This window comes from Salvelinus alpinus, chromosome 33 (assembly GCF_045679555.1).
Source record: "Salvelinus alpinus chromosome 33, SLU_Salpinus.1, whole genome shotgun sequence".
NCBI lineage: Eukaryota > Metazoa > Chordata > Actinopteri > Salmoniformes > Salmonidae > Salvelinus > Salvelinus alpinus.
In genome coordinates, this window is record NC_092118.1 from 470,918 (window position 1) to 493,053 (window position 22,136).

The window sequence follows — 22,136 nt, forward strand, 5'->3', positions numbered from 1 at the left end:
TCTTCTCTTGAGAGCCAGGTCTGCCTACGGCGGCCTTTCTCAATAGCAAGGCTATGCTCACTGAGTCTGTACATAGTCAAAGCTTTCCTTAAGTTTGAGTCAGTCACAGTGGTCAGGTATACTGCCACTGTGTACTCTCTGTTTAGGGCCAAATAGCATTCTAATTTGCTCCGTTTTTTTGTTAATTACTTGTCACATTGGAAATAATTATTTTTTTGTTTTCACATGATTTGGTTGGGTCTAATTGGGTTGCTGTCCTGGTGCTCTGTGGGGTCTGTTTGTGTTTGTGAACAGAGCCCCACGACCAGCTTGCAGACCAGCTTGTAGGTGATGGCTTTGTTATGGAAGGTTTGGGAATCGCTTCCATTTAGGTGGTTGTAGAATTTAACAGATCTTTTTTTGATTTTGATAATTAATTAGAGGGTATCGGCCTATTTCTGCTCTGCATGCATTATCTGGTGTTTTACGTTGTACACTGAGGATATTTTTGCAGATCAATATGGTGTTTTGTGTATTCTTGGTTGGTGAACAGACCCCCCCTCTCTCTCTCTCTCTCTCTCTCTCTCTCTCAAGATGTGCTCCCACAGGGTCACACACAGGAATGGGAGCGCAAAAGGCCATGGTGTGAGTAACAATGGGGAAATGTTTGTTTGAAAACTTTGAAAGTAAAATTGCTCAGTAAATGTGCTGTATAAACCTGTTCCTTTGGATAATTTGTGTCACGGGTTGATGGTCACTAGACTCAATGCTGTTTGTTATGTATTAATCTCGTATCCGTTGATAGTGATTAACATCAGACTGGAGGTACACTGATAATGTATCTGTGATTCTGTAGCCAATGATGTTGTGACTTCCTCCCAGCCTCTTGGGCTGGTGTTAACAGAACATATGGTACTGTCTGATTAATATATAAGTGCCTGTTAGACATTTTCTCTGCTTCTGTGTGGGAGGTGTCCCCGTGTTGCAAATTGTATTAAACCAGATTAATTTTGATTGACTTTATCTGCGACTGCTCTTCTCTTTTATTCACCTGAAAATCCCCTTTTGTTACGTCCGTCGTTAAATGAAGACCAAGGTGCAGCGTGGTAGGCGTACATTTTCTTTAATATAAATGTTCCACCAAAAAACAATAAACAGCTCAACGAACTTAAAGCTAGGAGTGCAACACCTGCAACACAAAAGGACAAGATCCCACAACTGAAGGTGGGAAAAAGGGCTGCCTAAGTATGATCACCAATCAGAGACAACGATAGACAGCTGCCTCTGATTGGGAACCATACTCGGCCAACAAAGAAATATAAACATATATTTCCCACCCTAGTCACACCCTGAACTACCAAATAGAGAATTAAAAGGATCTCTAACATAAGGATTTTCTTTTGACACCAATGAGTAGTTAGCATATCAGATTAAGTTATGCATTGCTGATTGTCTCTCCAACAATTCCTATTGGATTATAATTTATTTTTTGTGGATTTACTTTTTTTTGGAAAGAACTAAATGATCTGCATTTAACTGAATTGAACTAACTTAACAACTGAATACATTTTTTATTTTGTGACCTTTGATCTCTGGAATATTCATTGAATTGACTGTTGACTATTGATTTGCTTTGATTGCTGGGTATAACCAATACAGAAAGCCTTACTGCATACAATTTTGAGTTGGTTTATGATTTATGCTGCTGCTCTATTGCTGCCATTTCATGACTAATCAAAGCTTTAATCTGATGTTTTAATGGTGTTTTGCTTTTAGTTGTGTTTGTGCATATTCATACTGTTTCTATACTACAGAAAGGTGAAGGGGTCAAACTTTATGGTACACGTTTCCCAATCCTTGTTTTATACAGCACGTATATTCAGGAAAGGACAGGTGACTGTTATTAACTTTAATGAGCATGAAATAGTTTGATCTGTCTTTCACTAGAGACAGATGGCCATTTAATGCCTCTGACTCAATATGCACACTGCTAGTATGGTCATTGCATTTGAATATAACCCTAAAAGGTTGTTCCACTTTGATTGGCCCATATTGATGCATGAAGGAAGATGAGTATGAGTTGAAATGGAGTCTCTAAGAAGTCCCCAGTCTATTTAATTACAATATTGTATTTCAACAAACGCACACACACACACAGTATCTTGTATTGTGGTGCTCATTATCAGTCACATGTCTGTCCAGTTGATTAATACCTCTTCCAAACACACGGGTTGTGTCCCAAATGGCAGAGTATTCCCTATATGGAGCCCTATGGGTCCTGGTCTTTAAGTAGTGCACTGTATGGAATAGAGTTCCATTTGGGCCACAGCCATGGAATAACAACAGCTCACAAACAAACGACTCAACACCACCATTTGATTTAACGACTAGTAAACAAGTATGTATTCTGCGTGCGGAATGTGGCTAATTAGCGACTAATAACAACAGTAAGAGACAAAAAAGAAAAAATCTTCCTCCCGAGGATTTGCATAGTCATTATGGACCTATTTTGTTTAGTGCAGCTGTCAATCACTTGCTGTTCTGCTGACAGGAGCCAATCAGATCGCTTCAGTCGGTCTCCTCTTCCTCTGTCCTTGGTGTTGTAATATAATAGGCATACACACTTTCTCTCAAACACGACCACATACACAACTACTGCACCCACTCACATACACACTCATTTTGAAGTTAGTGACGCGTCCCTTTCCCATCGGGCGGCGAAGTAATCACGGTGAGAAAGTGAAGTGAGCTCAACAACTGAGAGTCTGTGAGAGAACTCTGTTGTTTCCCCCATAGAACCGATGAGTCAGCAGTGAGAGAGTGGTTGCGTCCAAAATGGCAACCTATTCCCTATATAGTGCACAGCTTTTGACCAGAGCCATATGTACATTATAGAGTGAAAAGGGTGCCATTTCAGACACAGACACTGTCTGAGTACACACCTCATTGTAGGGTCAAGTTTCAGAGAAATAAAGGTGCAGAGAGACTACAGGCAACATATCAATACATATAGATGGGCGAGAGAAACAATGAGGAGAGAAAAAGAAGGGGAGAAAGAGAAAGAGAGAGGTGAGAAAAAGCAGGGGAGAAAGAGGGAAGGAGCAGGGGAAACGAGAGAAAGAGTGGGAAAAGGAAAGAATCGAAAGAAAGCAGAGTGAGAGACAAAACAATGGAAATGAGTAAGAAGGGGCCGAAAGCAAGAAAGGTTAGAAAGAGTAAGTCTGAAAAGGAGAGAGAACAAGATGGGACAGTAAAAAATGGTGAGAGAGAGCGAGAGATGAGAAGAGAGAGGTGCGAAGAAGAGCAGAGAGAGGTGCGAAGAAGGGCCGAGAGAGGTGCGGAGAAGAGCAGAGAGGTGCGAAGAAGGGCAGAGAGAGGTAAGAAGAAGAACAGAGAGAGAGGTGCGAAGAAGAGCAGAGAGAGAGGTGCAAAGAAGAGCAGAGAGCAATGAGGAGAGATAGAAATGACATTGATGTTTCCCAGGGTTAATCATTGAGCACGTTGAGGAAGAAGGAGCGCTGCTTCAGAGTGACAGGCCCGCTGAACTAAAACCCTCATCAGGCACTCACACACTCATCAGGTTTTCAATCGTTTCCCTCAAAATTCATCAAGCCCATCAGCACTGGAGGGTTCCGGCCAAAGGGAGATGCAGAGCGAATATTAAAGCCCCCCTCAACGTTGCCTATCAGAAGGCCAAGCCATAAATGCAAGTCCAATTATTATTCTCGTGGGAGAATACCTATGATAATCCAAGGCCAAGGGATGAAAATAAGGCTGACACTGAAATCAGAGAGAGTCCTGCTTTTTTGAACACCCAAGATATTAGATAACCATTGTAATTTAAACACCATATGTGGAGGACTAGTTTACGGTCTTGGCTAAGATCCAGTCAGTTTTGGAAACCTATACCAATATTCCCAAGAGACCAATAAAAATCACCATTATCAACAAATGATCAACACTCATCATTGAATAACACATCGTCAAAAACACAAATGAGATTTGAGATTCAATGATTGTGTGATGCTATGGCTAGGCGACCTGTGTTTGAAGTCACTCGATGTTGCATTATTTAACGGACACAGCTCTTATAGACACATTCTGGTTCCTCGTATCTTAACCACCAATAAAAAACACCTCACAGTTGGTTACAAAAGGTCTGTTACCAGGTTGATGCATTTCGGATCAGGCATGTCAATTAAGTGATAATGCCTGAGTAGCCTGTGTTTGGAGGATATATTGGCAAACCGTGCCAATATATCCTCCAAACACCGGCTTCGAGGGCATTATCACTTTTATACAACAGGTTACCAACATATTCAAATAAAGATTGACACATTTTGAATAAAAACTTGATTTTGATGAATTTATTTATACTATTTCATCCTTCCACAAGATATAGTCCAGACACAAATCTAGGGTTGCTACCCAAGCCGACCAGTCGTTCAGTCTAAATGTTCCATTGCCATACTGGCTGGAAACGTTCTTATCCCTTGCTTGCTAGCTAGCCAACTACTGCTAATTTACTGTCATGTCAAATAGCCAGAATAACAACGAAGTAGCTGCATTCACATTTGTTTAAGCAGTTTGAGTAAAATTGGTTGGGATGCATCCATAACAATGAGCTAATGATGCACAATTTCACCTGGCATAGAAAATGCGCTCTCTCATCAGGACATGACTACTGCCCCATAGCACTCATGTTGGTAGCCATGAAGTGCTTTGAAAGGCTGGTCATGGCTCATATCAACACCATCATGCCGGAAACCCTAGAACAACAAAAACTTGCATTTCGCAAATATAGATCCACAGATGACGCAATGTCAATTGCACTCCCCACCTGGACAAAAGGAAAACCTATGTGAGAATTATGTTTATTGACTACAGCTCAGTGTTCAACAGCATAGCGCCCACAAAGCTCATCACTAAGCTAAGGACCCATCGGACTAAACACCTCCCTCTGCAACTGGATCCTGGACATCCTGACTGGCCACCCCCAGGTGGTAAGTGTAGGCAACAACACATCTGCCACGCTGAACCTCAACATGGGGGCCCCTCAGGGGTGTGTGCTTAGTCCACTCCTGTAGTCCCTTTTCACCCACGACTGAGTGGCAAAGCACGATTCCCACACCATCCTTAAGTTTGCTGATGACACAACGGTGGTAGGCCTCATCACCAACAATGATGAGACAGTCTATAGGGAGGAGGACAGAGACCTGGCCATGTGTGATGCCAGGACAACAACCTCTCCCTCAATGTGATCAAGACAAAGGAGCTGATCATGGACTACAGGAAAAGGAGGGCCGAACAAGCCCCTATTAACAATTATTAACGATTACTGGACCTGATGGACCTGAAGTGGAGCAGGTTGAGAGCTTCAAGTTCCTTGGCGTCCATATCACCAACAAACTATCATGGTCCAAACACACCAAGATTATCATGAGGAGGGCATGACAATGCCTATTGCCCCTCAGGAGACTGAAAAGATTTGGCATGGGTTCCAAGATCCTCAAAAAGTTATACTGCTGCACCATTGAGAGCATCCTGACCTGTTGCATCACCGCCTGGTATGGCAACCGCTTGGCATCTGACTGTAAGGTGCTACAGAGGGTAGTGCGTATCGCCCAGTACATCACTGGGGCCAAGCTTCCTGCCATCCAGGACCTCTATACTAGGCGGTGTCAGAGGAAGGCCCTAAAAATAGTCAAAGACACCAGTCACCCAAATCATAGGCTGTTCTCTCTGCTGCCGCACAGCAAGCGGTACCGGAGCGCCAAGTCTAGGTCCAAAAGGCTCCTTAACAGTTCTATCCTCAACCCATGAAACTGCTGAACAATTAATCAAATGGCCACCCGGACTATTGGCATTAACCCCCCCCCTCCCCCCGCACACTGACTCGGTACCGGTACCCCCTGTATATAGCCTCCTTACTGTTATTTTATTGTGTCACTTCTTTTACTTTAGTTTATTTAGTAAATATTTCCTTAACTCTTTGTTTCTAAAACTACATTGCATGTTAAAGGCTTATAGATAAGCATTTTATGTTGTATTCGGCGCGGGTGAAAAATGCAATTTGATTTGATTTGAGTTCTTTGTATATATCCATAAAAATTATGCCGATTCATGATTTTGACTGGCTGAAAAAACTGTCTACCTGTCTATCTCATCTCGACTCCCAACACATTCATTACTATGGGACAGCTGAAGATTGAATATGAATAGTGAAACAATGTTGCAAATGTCGGAGAGACAGACATCAAGGTTTATACAAATCTCTGCTGTTGAAACCTAAACATTAGTGTAAAAGAAATGTGAGATAATGTCTAGATGCTTTTAATAGTGGAGATCAAGTTTATAAATTGCCTGGGCTTATGAGACCGTGAATTGCGCAGTCTGATGGAACAGAGTAAATAGGCATTTAAGCGTCATAGATTTAGCCGGTGGTAACTTGTAGAATAGACACCGACTAGAATGCGGTTTTAACCAATCAGCATTCAGGATTAGACCCACCCGTTGTATAATGAAGGAAAATGACTGCAAGGGAGTTTGTTAGCATGAGGCTGTGGCTAACAAGTCTTGACTGAACTGTGAATTTCACTCTTTGCAATGATACTGAAGGGAATGTCATGAACATCATCTGTTGCTTGGAGGAGTAAACAAGATGTTGATAAATGCAATTACTCTGAGATTTCCAGAGTATAAGGGCACTGGCATCAGCAGACAGATAGGTATTTATTTTGTCTGCGGTGGCGCTATTGGCTCGAAGACAAAGCGACAAGACAAAATACATGATTACTTCAATGATTATACTTCTGGAAAGTCAGTGTTGCGTGCCATGTAAAATGTGTCTAAAAGGAGCCAAATCCAGCTCTGCACTATCCACAGTGTTAATTTATGCAGTAGCTCGGTGCTTGGAAGAATCTAAGGTGGAAAATGTCAACTCGGTGAAAGGAGCTACATTTACATTCTATGGAAGCAAATTGGAACGTTTTGCAGATAAAAACTGTCCGTCCTGCTCCATTTAATCCAAAGTGAGATGTACAGTTACAGACGTGGGGATGAATCCAGTAGGTGGCACACTTACTTTGTTTGAGGAAAAAGCACTGTGCCTTTTCACAGCACGTGTGGAGTGAGTGTGAGTAGAAGTCATCCTGGGTAAGTGTGTGTGTGTGTGTGTGTGTGTGTGTGTGTGTGTGTGTGTGTGTGTGTGTGTGTGTGTGTGTGTGTGTGTGTGTGTGTGTGTGTGTGTGTGTGTGTGTGTGTGTGTCAGTGAGCAAGCAGGAAGAGGGTAGGAGAGAGTGTCTGTGTGTGGGATCAGAGACCATTGTTCTAGCTTGAGATCAGAGACAAAAATGTATCATCTTCTTCCCTCTCAGACTGCCTTTTCTGTATATTACAAATACAGCGCCTATGCCTGAGATACTCACAGCTATACGACAACAGGTGGACACTTACAGGGAGTCAGAGTTGGATGTTCTGACAAGGTTCTTGAGTTTCCATTGGACGGGGTGGTTGTTTTGATGTTCTGATTGGTTGGTTTCATTGGCAGTTTAGTGTTACCAGTTACTGTTGGAGGAAATTCACCATTGGCTGAGGAGAGAAACAGACAAATAGCAGTTTAGTGACATTCTTTGCAAGCCATATCTTTCCACAGCTCCCTAAATGCTAAACAGTTGAAGATAAGCAGGGTTGTGCTCTTTAGGGACCAAACAAAATAAAACAAACTGAGACAGATGGGGACTACCTACACTACCTCATTTTCCGTTGCAAAACATTTTAAACACTTTAAGTTTTTGCCCTAATGAACATGGCCCAGAGTTAAGCTTGGTGAATATTTGGCTGCATAACCCAATGACTGTATATATGAATGGACAAAGGCATCGGTCATGTGACAGCATTCATTCCTATGTGAAGACTCAATAGTGCATTGAAGCCAAATTAAGTCGGTTAAGACGGTGTCTCATGGAGACATAACATGCGCAGTTTGAGCTACTCCAGGAAGTGACTTCGCAGGCTAGCTCAGTGCTCTCGTTGAGCAACTCAAGTTGAAGGCCGACCTGGGTACTGCAGACTGCCATTAGCAACTAAATTATCCTTATGTGTACGATTTTAAAATAATTGGTTGGAGACATACATCTGGTATCTTGTATCCTGGTATCCTTCTGGTATCCTTCTGTGTACGATTTTAAAATAATCGGTTGGAGACATACATCTGGTATATTAGATGCAATTATTGGTACCATGATTGTCCTCGTAAAATGTTTTTATACAAAGATTGACCACGAAGATTGTCATTTTTCCATTCACTATAATGGTGGTACTGTTTTCTGCAAACATGCCTGCAGTATCGCGGTCAGCCGTGAACTTCCGTGGCTTCAATGACACAGGGCAGTTGTTCTCCCCTGGGATATCTGAAGTTATATGCTGTCGTTTTGTCCAGTAGGGGGCACTCTTTCCTCAAGACCAATAGAGATTGATATAGTGGTGGTGGGTAGGGGGTGCTTAAATCCAAATCCGCCCCATCTTCCTCCATCCCTAGGTTACTAAGCTAATTGGATCTGGGGCTTTCATTTCCACTAGCTCAACCCAATCAAGCCTCTGGACAGACCAACCACCTCAACCTACCCCTTTTCCCCATCAACTTCAGAAATACATTTCCCAGTTAAAAGGAGAGTTGATTAGGTATTTCTCCTTTGGATATTAGGTACTAGACTTTTCAGAGGCTGTAAATTGGGCCTGTCAGGAGGGCTATGACAATATGGGACTGCATACTGGACTGCATACTGGACACAACTACTATGGTGCAGTGGGGAAGAGGATAATGCTCTTTCCATTAATCAGCTGCCAGGACCTGGGGTAAATCACAGTTTCTGATTGGTCTGAGCAGAAGAAATAGCCAATCACCACCTCTGATTGTAAGGAATTTAACGTTCCTCAAGAAATTATACAACAAACCAACCGTTCATAAAAAGGTAACAAAAAAGGCATGATTGTTGAATTAAACTGCTGAAATAGTCATTTACAATTTCATGGTATGGTTATTAGCAATGGAAAGCAATGTGGTTAAAAACTTCTTAAGGCTAGGGGCACTATTTTCACGTCCGGATGAAAAATGTGCCCAAAGTAAACTGCCTGCTACTCAGGCCCATGTATGTAATTGGTATATTTGGATAGAAAACACTCTAAAGTTTCTAAAACGGTTAAAATGATGTCTGTGAATATAACAGAACTTATTTTGCAGGCGAAACCACGAGGACAAACCATCCAGGAAAATATTTTGTTGAGGTCACTCTTTTCAATGGGTTTCTATGTGGATCTAGATTTCTAAGGCACTTGCTTGCAGTTCCTATCGCTTCCACTAGATGTCAACAGTCTTTAGAAATTGGTTGATGTTTTTCCTTTGAGAAATGAAGAAGTGGCCATTTCCTATCTGGGTGGATAGCCAAGTGGACTTTTGTGGTTGAGGCGCACGACCTGAAAGCTCGCTCCACATTGTTTTCGTCCGGTATTGAACACAGTTTATTCTGTCTTAAATTTGATTGATTATTTACGTTTAAAAATACCTAAAGTTGGATTAGGAAAGTTCTTTGAAATGTTTGGATCAAGATTACAGGTAACATTAGATACTTTGTAGTCATGTTGCGTGAGTTGGAACCGGTGTATTTTCAGAATCAAATGCGCCAAAATGACATTTTGGGGATATAACGACAGAATCTATCGAACAAAGGACCATTTGTGATGTTTGATGAACATATTGGAGTGCCAACAGAAGAAGATCTTCAAAGGTAAGGCATGAATTATATCGTTATTTCTGACTTTTGTGTTGTGCCTGGCGGGTTGAATCATGATTTTCATGTGTTTGTTTGATGGGGTGCTGTCCTCAGATAATAGCACGGTTTGCTTTTGCCGTAAAGCCTTTTTGAAATCTGACACTGTGGCTGGATTAACAACAAGTTCACCTTTAAACCGATGTATAACACTTGCATGTTTTATGATTTATGAATTATTATTATGAGTATTTCTGTTTTTGAATTTGGCGCGCTGCTATTTCACTGGGTGTTGTCAAATCAATCCCGTTAACGGGATTGGCGCGCGAAGGCATCACTAAGAAGTTAATAGTTCTCTAAAAACCTTCTAAAGTCGAAATGTTCCATTTAAAAGGTGGAAGAGTAGTTATGATTAACTATCCATTATCAATGTCGGTGTGCAAAAAGCAGCATCACACCAGAGTCCTTGTCATATCCATGTGAGATCCATTCAATTGTTAATAGCCAGGTTATATCATACCTGGCTCTGTCACTCACTTGTAAACATACTCTTTGAGCAACTGTGACATTTTGTCTATGAAAGGGACTGTGATCTGTCTGTTGGATGTCTGTATTCGAATTTCAAATATCTTTCTCCACCTTTAATTTCCACTGAAGACACATTTTTTATAAAAAACTTTGTTTTGACCCTGGTCAGAAACTCTTTAAGTTAGAAGACCATTGTAAATTGTAAAATACTACTGATGCATATATCTGCAGAACAGAAATAACTGGCAATTTACTAAGAAATTGCATAGTAAAATGGCAGCACACAAATTACTTCATTAAATCAAGCAGCATTAGGCACCAATTGGTTACCAATAGTTTTTTTGAATTCTGTCGAATAGGTACAGATAGGTACCCTATAAATATGTAACAGTACTGTAAAAAAAAAAAGAAACAAAGTCCTACCAATGGTGTTCAACCAGGTGGCAGGACTCAGAGGTCAACGCTGTGGTCACCACACCACTGGAGAGTAGAGAGTCTATGATATCTTATTGATCTTCTGCTGCAATCACAAACCTCTGTAACCACTCTATGTGTGGTCACCAGGCCCCTGTCCTTCAAGAGACCAGCCTCCACAGTCATCAATTAACCAGTGGGTTACAGTATATTGCTAAAAGGTGCTTTTCAATCCTTTTTGGTTCTATATAGCTCCTTTTCTTGTAGCAGTGGAGGCACTGCACAGCGGGCATTTTGTTCTATATTAAATGTTTTGCAGAGTGAACAACTGAAACAAATTTATGATATGACAAAAATAAATCACCAAAACAAAGCATTTTCTGTTTTGGCACCAGGTCGTCAATCAGTTTTCATTGAGAATGAAGAAGGAAGTAAGGCTAGCCCAGATGGAAGTAGCGACTCGGGAACGGTGTGGTCGCACAAACAAACCTCTTCCCTTTCCTCCAACATAATGCCACTAATTTAGACAAAACAAACTTGGTCCTTTAATATTACTTACTTAACACAGAGCTAAAGGACCGCAGCATTTAGCTCCAGATACATAATCTATCCATCTCTGGGAAGAGCACAGAGGACTCTCTTTGCGACTAGCTTGTCTGAATATCAAGTCGAGAGCCGACTGCATGTTTCTTAATTATGCTGAAAGGTCACATGAGTTTCCTGCGTCGTGTTGGCTTGCCAGCTCTTACTATCTTGCTGAAAAGACATATCATCCCTTTTCCCCCACAAATCGTTCCACAAGCATTATGGGACATTGTGAAAAATGTCTACCTTTCATCTTTGTCTCTTTAATCATCTCCTAAAAACACATCCCTTTCAGTTCCCTCCACCCAGCTCCTCCACCACCACTACCTCCTTGGGCTGAACTGCTCTCGTTCATCACAATATGGCAGGGGGCTCCCACCACAGCTGTGCACTGTACGTACCGACTCTAGAGCATGCCAACCAGCCAGGTTGTTCAAGATTGAGGTCGAAATTGGAGAACTATCCATGTCCTGAGGATGTCGGGTTGAGTGCCTAAACTTAACCCTTAATTTAGAAATTTGACCTTTAGAGAAATGGAATGCTACAAAGCAGCAGGAGCAACAAAAACACTTCGAAATTTGACATTTGGAGCAACTTCGAAATTTGATTTATGGAGAATGTGGAAGAATGCGTAGTTCTGCAGTGAGACTGAGAGCTTGTTGTGGAAAAAAGGGGACAGACGTCCATTTTCTTTGCCAGGTCAACACAAACAGTTGCTACACTATGTTGCCTATATTACTCACAAGATTTTCTTAAACATTGATTTCATACTTCATTTGACAGAAGTTCTTTGTCAGGTTAGGACAAAAAGTTATTGGGCTTTATTTTCAGCCAGCGCTAAGGAGGCACAAGTGTCAAACGCACATTAATTTGTAATTTTGCCATGTAAAAACTGGTGCACAGGCATTTTCCAGCCTTAACTCCAGGTTTGACAATTTACCTGTCTAAGATCAGTTTGTTTGCTCTGAGAGGGAGGGTGGCAATATTTGAGGTGTTTTAGCAACCAGGAAATGATGTAGTGCACATTGCACCTTTTATACCTTCCCATTAGTGCTGCATGAAATTGTCACTTTTAAGCTTGTTTTTATGTGACAAAATGTACAGTTGTTTGAAGCTGGTATACAAAAGTGAAAGTAAAAGAAGCCGAAATGAAACGTATGAACAGGAAGTATAGAAATAGCACACATTGAACATACCTACTACTTCATAGACTTGCGTTCAATGAGAATGACAGATCTACAGTATAACTCTGATTTCTATGTGAAGTTGGTCGGGTAGCCCAAAAAGTTACACATTGCAGTTTTAAGACCAACAAGAAGCAGGTCTTAACAGTAAAACAGTTGATAAATGCATGGATTTTGAGAGTGGAGGCGCAGCCTATCCAGCCATGATGCACAGTGTCCATGGAAGGACAGATGTGCCTTTTGTGGTGGTAAATCTCATACTTCTAAATATATATTTTTTTAACTATTGGTTTCCCCCCATTTAGTTTAATTTGACAAAAAAAACAAGCATAGCCTACCTTCCCCTTAATCAAGGCTGGTTGCATAGGTGCATCTTTTTATCCTGGCCTTTAGCCTTTGAAAAAAGGGTTTAAATGGTCTACTAAGAGTGCTTTGGAGTATTTTGGAGTTTTTTTCCGTCATGCTTTTTCATTATTCACAATTTACATACCTGCATTTTGCTTGTTCAAGTAGGCTATCCATACCCATTTTTAAAGAGCGCCCCTTTTCCGATTACCAAAGACATGCTCCTCACTATTCAGTCCTCCTATAATGCCATATCAACAGAAGATTTCTTTGAGAATGTGGGTTTGTTTTTAGTACAACATGATTAGAATTATACACTGTCTTTTTAGGCCTTATCAAGAGCCGAGTGAATGTAATCTTTCTTATTGACTGTTTCGCATCTCTATGTCCAGACTGCAATTTACATTAGGCCTAGTCTGTATATTTGGGGTGGCAGGTAGCCTAGTGGTTAGAGTGTTGGACCAGTATCCGAAAGGTTGCTGGATCGAATCCCCGAGCTGACAAGGTAAACATCTGTCATTCTGCCCCTGAACAAAGCAGTTAACACACTGTTCCCTGGTAGGCCGGCATTGTAAATCAGAATATGTTCTTAACCGACTTGCCTAGTTAAATAAAGGTTAAATGAATAATAATATATCAGTGTGAATGCTGTAGCCTACATTTTAACAATGTATTTCCATATTAAAGCAATGCAATTAGAACAATGTGGACTGCCAACATGTTCAACATATCTCGCAAATTCGGGGCAGACTATTTAACGAACTAGGCTGTAATGGACTAACATTCGAATTGGAATTGATGACAACACAATACATAAAAGACCATAAATACACAACTTGAATCAACCACATATTTAGCCATGGAGCACATTCTGATTGTCCAGTGAGGGGCCAAGCCTCGACACACTCACAACTTGTTTATTCATCAAAACCCAGCCTTTCCCTCCACCACGAGCTACTGCGCCCATAAATCAAGTTGTGAAAATATAAACAATATTTCTGACACACCCCCGAACCTATAATGCTTTAAAGATTTCCCATTGCGTTAGGTTTGTTAAAATAGAGTCCATCTTGTATTTCTTGCATGAACACTTGCACTTGTCTCTTCTTACTATCACAGATTTTTCTGACAGCTGCTTTGTTAAAGGGGCAATCAAAATTTGCTATATCCATTTTTGGACTGATAAAATAATGATATGTACCCATTGATTCTTGAAGAATATAACTTACAAATGTTTCATGGTTTTAGTTCAACTGTCGTAGCTCATCAGAACCCAAAATATAAGCTTATAGGCAATTTTTTAACTACATTTTGAAAAAAACTAAAAGTTCAATAGATGGACGATCATGGAAGGCAGGATAGTTCCTTCCAGTGGCGAACCGTGACTATTGGAGCTAGGCCCTCAGTTGCGGAAAAATATCTGACGTCATACATATACATAGAGACCTTGGATGCCTGTGTATACAGAGCATGACTTGAGACCTTTATTTTGCAGACCTATGTAGGAGAAGCAATTCTTTGATGACAGAGTCAAACGGTCCTAAGCCATGCCTAGGCTGTGGCTCACAGAAGCAGCACACGTACACAATGGTTGCAATTATCAATAGCAGGAACCACGTTAGAAGAAAATGCGGTTGCGTCGTTTCAAAGAAACATTTGCCAAAACAAACAGTCCCTCAAATATCGGCGGAATAAATTCAACCACACAACTACTCACATTGTTTCAAGACCACGGACAGTACATGGTGTCAGAGAGAAAAAAGTTGTGCTGTATTTGATGTTCTATCTCCAGCATGCAACAATAAAAAAATGCACCACAACACGAAATGTCATGTACCCAGTACTATCAATTGCAATGTCATTACTGTCACGCCCTGGCCATTGAGAAGCTTTTATTCTCTATTTTGGTTAGGCCAGGGTGTGACTAGGGTGGGCATTCTAGTTTCTTTATTTCTATGTTTTTGTATTTCTATGTTTTGGCCGGGTATGGTTCTCAGTCAGGGACAGCTGTCTATCGTTGTCTCTGATTGGGAATCATACTTAGGCAACCTTTTTTCCTTTGGTGTTTGTGGGTAGTTGACTTTGTTAGTGGCACTATAGCCCTAGTAAGCTTCACGGTCGTTTCTTTTTTTCTTGTTTTGTTGGCGACATCTTAAATAAAAAGAAATGTACGATCACCACGCTGCACCTTGGTCCGGTCATTTCCACCTAGATGACGGCCGTGACAGAACTACCCACCACCTAAGGCCCAAGCAGCGTGGCCAGGAGGAGCAGGGATCCTGGGCCCGGGAGAAGAGAGAGTGGAGGACATCTTGGACATGGGAGCAGGTTATGGCAGGGGACAAGACCCTGCCATGGACACAGGCGGAAGTAGCGAGGGAGGAAAGACAACGATACCAGGAGTCACGGCAACGAAGCAGGCACACGAGGAGATTGGCTGAGTCAGGTTGGAGACCTGAGCCAACTCCTCGTGCTTACCGTAGGGAGCGTGGTTCTGGTCAGGCACTGTATTATGCGGTGGAGCGCATGGTGTGCGCGTTCACAGCCCGGTGCGCTACATTCCAGCTCCCCGCATCGGCCGGGCTAGAGTGGGCATCCAGCCAGGATGGATGGTGCCGGCTCAGCGCATCTGGGCGCCAGTGTGTCTCTACGGCCCAGGATATCCTGCGCCGGCTCTGCGCACTGTGTCTCCGATGCGCCTGTGCTAGCGCCCCGCATTTGCCGGGCGAAAGTAACCATCCAGCCAGGACGGGTTGTGCCAGCTCTACGCTTGAGACCTCCAGTGCGCCTCCACGGCCCAGTGTATCCAGTGCCTGCCCCACACACCAGGCCTCCAGTGTGTCTCTCCAGCCCGGTGAGTCCTGTGCCTGCTCCACGCACCAGGCCTCCAGTGTGTCTCTCCAGCCTGCTGAGTCCTGTGCCAGCTCCACGGACCAGGCCTCCTGTGTGTCTCCCCAGCCTGGTGAGTCCTGTGCCTGCTGCACGAAGGAAGCCTCCAATGGTGATCCATGGCACGAAGCCTCCAGTGATGATCCATGGCACGAAGCCTCCAGTGATAATCCATGGCACGAAGCCTCCAGCGATGATCCATGGCACGAAGTCTCCAGTGATGATCCATGGCACGAAGCCTCCAGTGATGATCCATGGCACGAAGCCTCCAGTGATTATCCATGGCACGAAGCTTACAGTGATGATCCATGGCCCGAAGCCTCCAGTGATGATCCATGGCACGAAGTCTCCAGTGATTATCCATGGCACGAAGTCTCCAGTGATGATCCAGGGCATGAATCCTCCAGCGACGATCACCAGTCCGGAGCCTCCAGGGACGTCTCCAGTCCGGAGCTTCCGGCGACGGTCTCCAGTCCGGAGCTTCCGGCGATGGTCCCCAGTCTGGGGCCTGCGGCGAGGGTCCCAGTCCGGGGCCTGCGGCGAGGGTCCCCAGTCCGGGGCCTGCAACGAGGGTCCCCAGTCCGTGGTCGGCGACGAGGGTCCCCGCATCAGAGGCGCCACCAAATTGGGGGGAGCCAGAGGTGGAGCGGGGTCTACGTCCCGCACCGGAGCCGCCGCCATGAATAGATGCCCACCCGTACCCTCCCCTATAGTGTCAGGTTTTGCGGGCGGAGTCCGCACCTTTGGGGTTGGGGGGTACTGTCATGCCCTGGCCATAGAGAGGCTTTTATTCTCTATTTTGGTTATGCCAGGGTGTGACTAGGGTGGGCATTCTAGTTTCTTTATTTCTATGTTTTTGTATTTCTATGTTTTGGCCGGGTATGGTTCTCAATCAGAGACAGCTGTCAATCGTTGTCTCTGATTGGGATTCATATTTAGGCAGCCTTTTTCCTTTGGTGTTTGTGGGTAGTAGACTTTGTTTGTGGCACTATAGCCCTAGTAAGCTTCACGGTCGTTTCTTTTTTTCTTGTTTTGTTGGTGACATCTTAAATAAAAATAAAATATACGCTCACCACGCTGCACCTTAGTCTGGCCATTTCCACCTAAACGACAGCCTTGACAATTACCTTGTTTTTAACCACACAACCAGTGATCTAAAGTTGAAATAATAGTTTACACATTGTATTCAACATGAATGAGATAGTAACAAAAAGCAGGCTGTAGATGAAAACAAAAGGTCCACTCATCATTATGATTATCATTTTAAAACAAAGTCCATTCTCCTGTCCTTCTTTATGAAACGGGCAATGACAGGTTCATATAGCTTGTCTTTTGATTTTAAAACCAAAATAAGTTATTTTTCTATTGAGATCAAAGCCAGGGCTGACTGTCGGGCCTGTCCAGTGGTGTTCCTGGAATATGATTTGATTCTTTTTAGTGCAGAAAATGTTCTTTCTACTGATACAGTGGACACTGGAATGGTCAAAACTAGACAGGTAAGCAGATACAGCTGTTATGCTGTCCAGCTGTCCACCGGACGTGCTACCTGTCCCAGACCTGCTGTTTTCAACTCTTATGATCGGCTATGAAAAGCCAACTGACATTTATTCCTGATTATTATTTGACCATGCTGGTCATTTATGAACATTTTGAACATCTTGGCCATGTTCTGTTATAATCTCCACCCGGCACAGCCAGAAGAGGACTGGCCACCCCTCATAGCCTGGTTCCTCTCTAGGTTTCTTCCTAGGTTTTGGCCTTTCTAGGGAGTTTTTCCTAGCCGCCGTGCTTCTACACCTGCATTGCTTGCTGTTTGGGATTTTAGGCTGCGTTTCTGTACAGCACTTCGAGATATTAGCTGATGTACGAAGGGCTATATAAAATAAACTTGATTTGATACAATTGGTGCATTCTATCAATTAGTCTCTTCTGCTGGAGAAAGTGGGGCAGATCAGACAGGCTCTTACCCTTGAAGTCAGAACTTGAGTACATAATGGTGAGTTCTGTTTTAAGCCGCGGCAAATCAAAATTAGGGCCATAGCTTTTTTTGAGACTTGAGAACGCAGAGTTTGAAAAGTTAGTTTTTTCTCTATATATTGGGAACTTTTGTGGGTCAAGGAGGGCAAGGAACATAAGCCTTTCATGGTCATTGAACCTGTTCCTTAGCTGAGTGACAATGGTGTGATCACCGACAACGTCTTGCTGTTGGTACTGCCTGCGAATGTCTCCTTGCATATGTGTTGTGCGCCCCCTTGGAACTACGGTCTCACTCACAGTGTCCTCGTACATGGAATCGAATTTTCCTTTTCCCTCTCTGTGGTGTTGCAGAAGTCGTCCACCCTGGACAAGCAGAACTGTATGTCAAACTCCCTGTTCTGCAATATCCCAAACAGCACGTCGGAGTATGCAAATATGGAGTAGAACGCGGATAGCAGGAAGCAGAACTCAAAGCTTGTCAGGTGCATCATGTATCCATCTGCGCTGTGAACGGTGTCTTCATCAAAGTCATCGTGATGGTCCACTATGTATTCAAAGAGTTCAATCAGTTGAGCCTTTTTTTCATACACAGTGCAAACTAAGTGTGAGGAGAAGTTCCATCGTATTGGCGCTACTCTGGGTAGTCTTAGCTGGCATATTTCATCCAGTAGTTTTGTTTGTTTGACAGATCTTCAGAAAAAATGCTGCTACGACACTAATATGAGAAAAAAAATATTGCATTCTTTTAGTTTACCAGCACCTTGTGACATCACCAGATTAAGAGTGTGCGCATATCAATGAATGAACAGAGCTTGCGGGATAGTTTCTTTCACCTTGGCTTGTACTCCGTTTATACCAGAGGCCATAACTGGGTCCCCGTTATACCACAACTTTGGCCTTGCATTCACACATCTCTAAAAAGCTGATAATTCAGGCAGCAACCGCTTCTGCCAGTTTATCCTCAGTTATATCCTCAAATTTGAAAAACCTTTCTTTCACACCACCATCGGTAGTGTAACGCAACACATAAGACATTTGGGTTACATTGCTGATGTCTATCGTCTCGTCAACCATGATTGTTACAAAGGGGGATTTCTTCAATTCTTCCTTCATGACATCTGTCATTACATTCACGATCGCGTGTAACAGGTCATTTTGGATTTTGCTGGAAGTGCCTGTGAACACGGTAGCTGTAACCAAATGGCAGTCTAAAGTGCTGTCATGCTCAGCCAAGAAATCCACTATTTCCAAGTAGTTTCCCTGATTAGCTGAATCTTTACCCTCATCATGTCCTCTGAATGCTAATTCTTGCTTGCCTAAAAACACAACCGTATGAATAAGGCGCATTAGAATCTCCATTGTGCCTGACTTTATCATTGTGAGCAAGTGGCTCACTGCTCGTTAAGAAGAAGGTCTACTCTTGTTTCCCCAATTGTTTTTAAACTCACTGTAGCTCGCAGGTGTGAAGTTGAGTTTTGGTGTCGAAGTGCTGACTTTGTCAAACAGGCTAAATCTTTGAAACCAGTTGTCCAATTTGAGCTATTATCGCTGCTGAAGAGTAGCTTTTTTGTCAGCTCTCAGCCTGTTATCCACGGATAGCGCTCATAATTATTAACTTGAAAATGCATTTCAAAACTCTTTCATTGCACCACATTTCACCAAATCAGGCAGTGCAGGAGTTGGTCTCCTGGTCTGTACAAGATTGAACTTTTCATAAAAAGTTAGTCTTGAAAAGGGCAATGCTAACAATTTAGCCACCACATCATCCTCGATTACTCTCTCTGCATTTGCCATCGCCTCTGAATTAGTGACGTATACTTAGGCACTCTAGGGGGCCTCTAGGGGGCCTTAACCCTTCTTTTTCCAACACAAACTGAAGAAATTCAATAGGAGGATCATTACAATTAAGACAAAAAAAGATTAAACCTATGAAAACAAAATTACACATTATATGGCGTAGAGGGCCCTGACGGTTCCCCACTGGTTCCTTCATTGCTTGAGCAGTCAGCACAGGGAAGATAGATAAAGTTGAGGCAGTTCAGAGATGAAACAGAGGGGGGACACCTCCAGGGTGTTTCAGACTGGTCCAGAGCTGTTCATTCTGGCCTTTGCCATCTCTGAAGCAATGCTTCTCAGTAGTATTAGAGGCATCCAACGTTCAGCCTGCTGCACAGTCACTATGGAAGTTCTAGTCTAGAGCGTCTGGTTAAATTGTGGTTAGGAGCATGTTTTAACTCTCTCCATGCTTACAGTAGTAAGAAATATGTTATTGTTGTAAAAAACTGTGTGAATCATTTGCTATCATCTTAAATCAAAATATGGTTACATCATTATTTTGACATTGGGAATTATTTAATATCACGCTGGTTTCAGACTGGTTGATGTCAGCGTTGTAGGCACAGCTTGTCCCATGAATTAATCATAAAAACTGAGGATGAGCTGATAACTCCGAAACAAACATTCTGGAATATATAGAGAACCTTGAATTATTTATTGATCAGCATTTTGATGTGCTCGAAAAAGAATACGATACATCGAAGCGAACAAGAAGACCTTTCCTCGAGCTCTACGAGTGAAACTGAAGGGAAGCCGCCGTCTAAAATTCAAAATTTAACATTGGAGTGGGACATTTTTATAACTATGTCTCCAAAAATGATGGAAGTAATACGAGCGGAAAATAAGATATTGAAAACTACCATGGACTCCCTGAAAGACACTACAGAGAGGGCACGGTATGATATTAAAACAATGAGAAGGTCAAGGTGTTCAAAATGATGGACGAACAGGTGGCAGAGCAGAGGGAAGGCCCCGTCCGATCGTAGCTATGCTATCACATACAAAATGAAAATTGCCTTGTTACAACAGCGTAGGGAAATGAAGAACACACCATTCTCTATTAAGTAACAATTTCCCCATGAAATAGTGGAGAGACGACATGCCCTGTACCCCACTTTCAAAAGGCTCCGAGCAGAGAAGCAGAATATTCGTCTAGTGGTCGATAATTATATGTAAACAACCACATTTTCAAGGACTCTGAGATTACAACGTGGCTGTGAGTGATAGCTACCTCCTGTTGAAGTAGTCCCCGATACACATTTGCACCGCATTACACAGTACAATTATGGATTCATTCGTTTTTACAAAACATTTATTTTGCGTGATGGACTTGGACTATATGGGCGTAAAATCAGGTTTTAATTTAGGGGAAGGAGAAGATGGGGAAGGCTGACCTTTTTTATTTTGATTGTTAATTTATTTAATTTGAAGATTGTACATTAGAAATAACAAGGTATTTTTTGTTGTTGTTATATGATAGAGGAAGGGAATATTATGACTTAAAAGCTGTTATATAGTGCGCCCTAAGATAAAAACGTAATAAATATGAATACATCTGTAACGCAGACGCTGGGAGTCTGGAAGCAAGTACAGGGGGTGAATTTAATAATTCAAAAAACACGGAACAATACAAAACAAGAGTAGCGTCTGGACATGAGAAATATAACTATTACTGCTTGGGGAAAGAACCAATGGGAGTGACAGATATAATACAGATAAACATAGAAGTGCTGGAGTCCAGGTGAGTCTCATGAGGCGCAGATGCGCATAACGATGGTGGCAGGTGTGCGTAATAATAATAAGTAAACTGGTGACAATGAGCGCCAGAGAGGGGGAGCGGAAGTAAATGTGACAAAATCTAATGTAGAGCTAGGATAAAGGATTATAGTGTAACGATAGTCTAAGTCGTCCTCCTCATCGGACGAGGAGAGGCGAGAAGGATCAGACCAATATGCAGAGTGGTAAGTGCTCATGATGATTTATTAAAACCGAACTGAACACTGAACTACAAAAAACAATAAAAGATGTGCAGAAAACCGAAACAGTACCGTGTGGTGAAAAAACACTAACACGGCAACAAACACCCACAAACCAAACGTGAAACCCCAGCTGCCTAAGTATGATTCTCAATCAGGGACAACGATTGACAGCTGCCTCTGATTGAGAATCATACCAGGCCGAACCCAAAATCCCAACATAGAAAACACACATAGATAACCCACCCCAACTCACGCCCTGACCATACTAAATACATACAAAATAAGGGAAAATAAGGTCAGGAACGTGACATATAGAATGAAAAATCTGCCTAGGTTCTCAACTGGAGTAGGCCTACACGATCCTAAAAGAATCGGTGTCATTACACTTTTACATTTAAAAAATAAATCTCAATGTCTCAAATCTCAAATCTCAAAATGGAAAGGATTATTATTGTTCTGATACACACCGGCAAATGGATTAGGTGTTGTCAACAGGGTTGTTGTCTCTATTAGTGAGTGTCTGATTAAAGTTAATGGTAGAACTAACACAATAACTGTCTTATGGAAATGACTTGTTTAAAAAAAATATATGGAAAAGTGTTGCGTGCATATGTATTCACCCTCTTTGCTATGAAGCCTTCAGAAGTCACACA

The 22,136-nt window shown here is 42.4% G+C and overlaps 1 protein-coding gene across 1 annotated transcript in view; it reads right to left on the reverse strand.

The window, feature by feature from the left end:
- LOC139563184 (ALK tyrosine kinase receptor-like) overlaps positions 1-22,136 on the reverse strand; it is an 819,033-nt gene that overhangs the window by 125,915 nt on the left and 670,982 nt on the right. Inside the window, exon 11 of the mRNA XM_071381520.1 lies at positions 7,435-7,569. Within this exon, the coding sequence (XP_071237621.1) occupies positions 7,435-7,569 (135 nt within the window). The remainder of the gene's footprint in view (positions 1-7,434; positions 7,570-22,136) is intronic.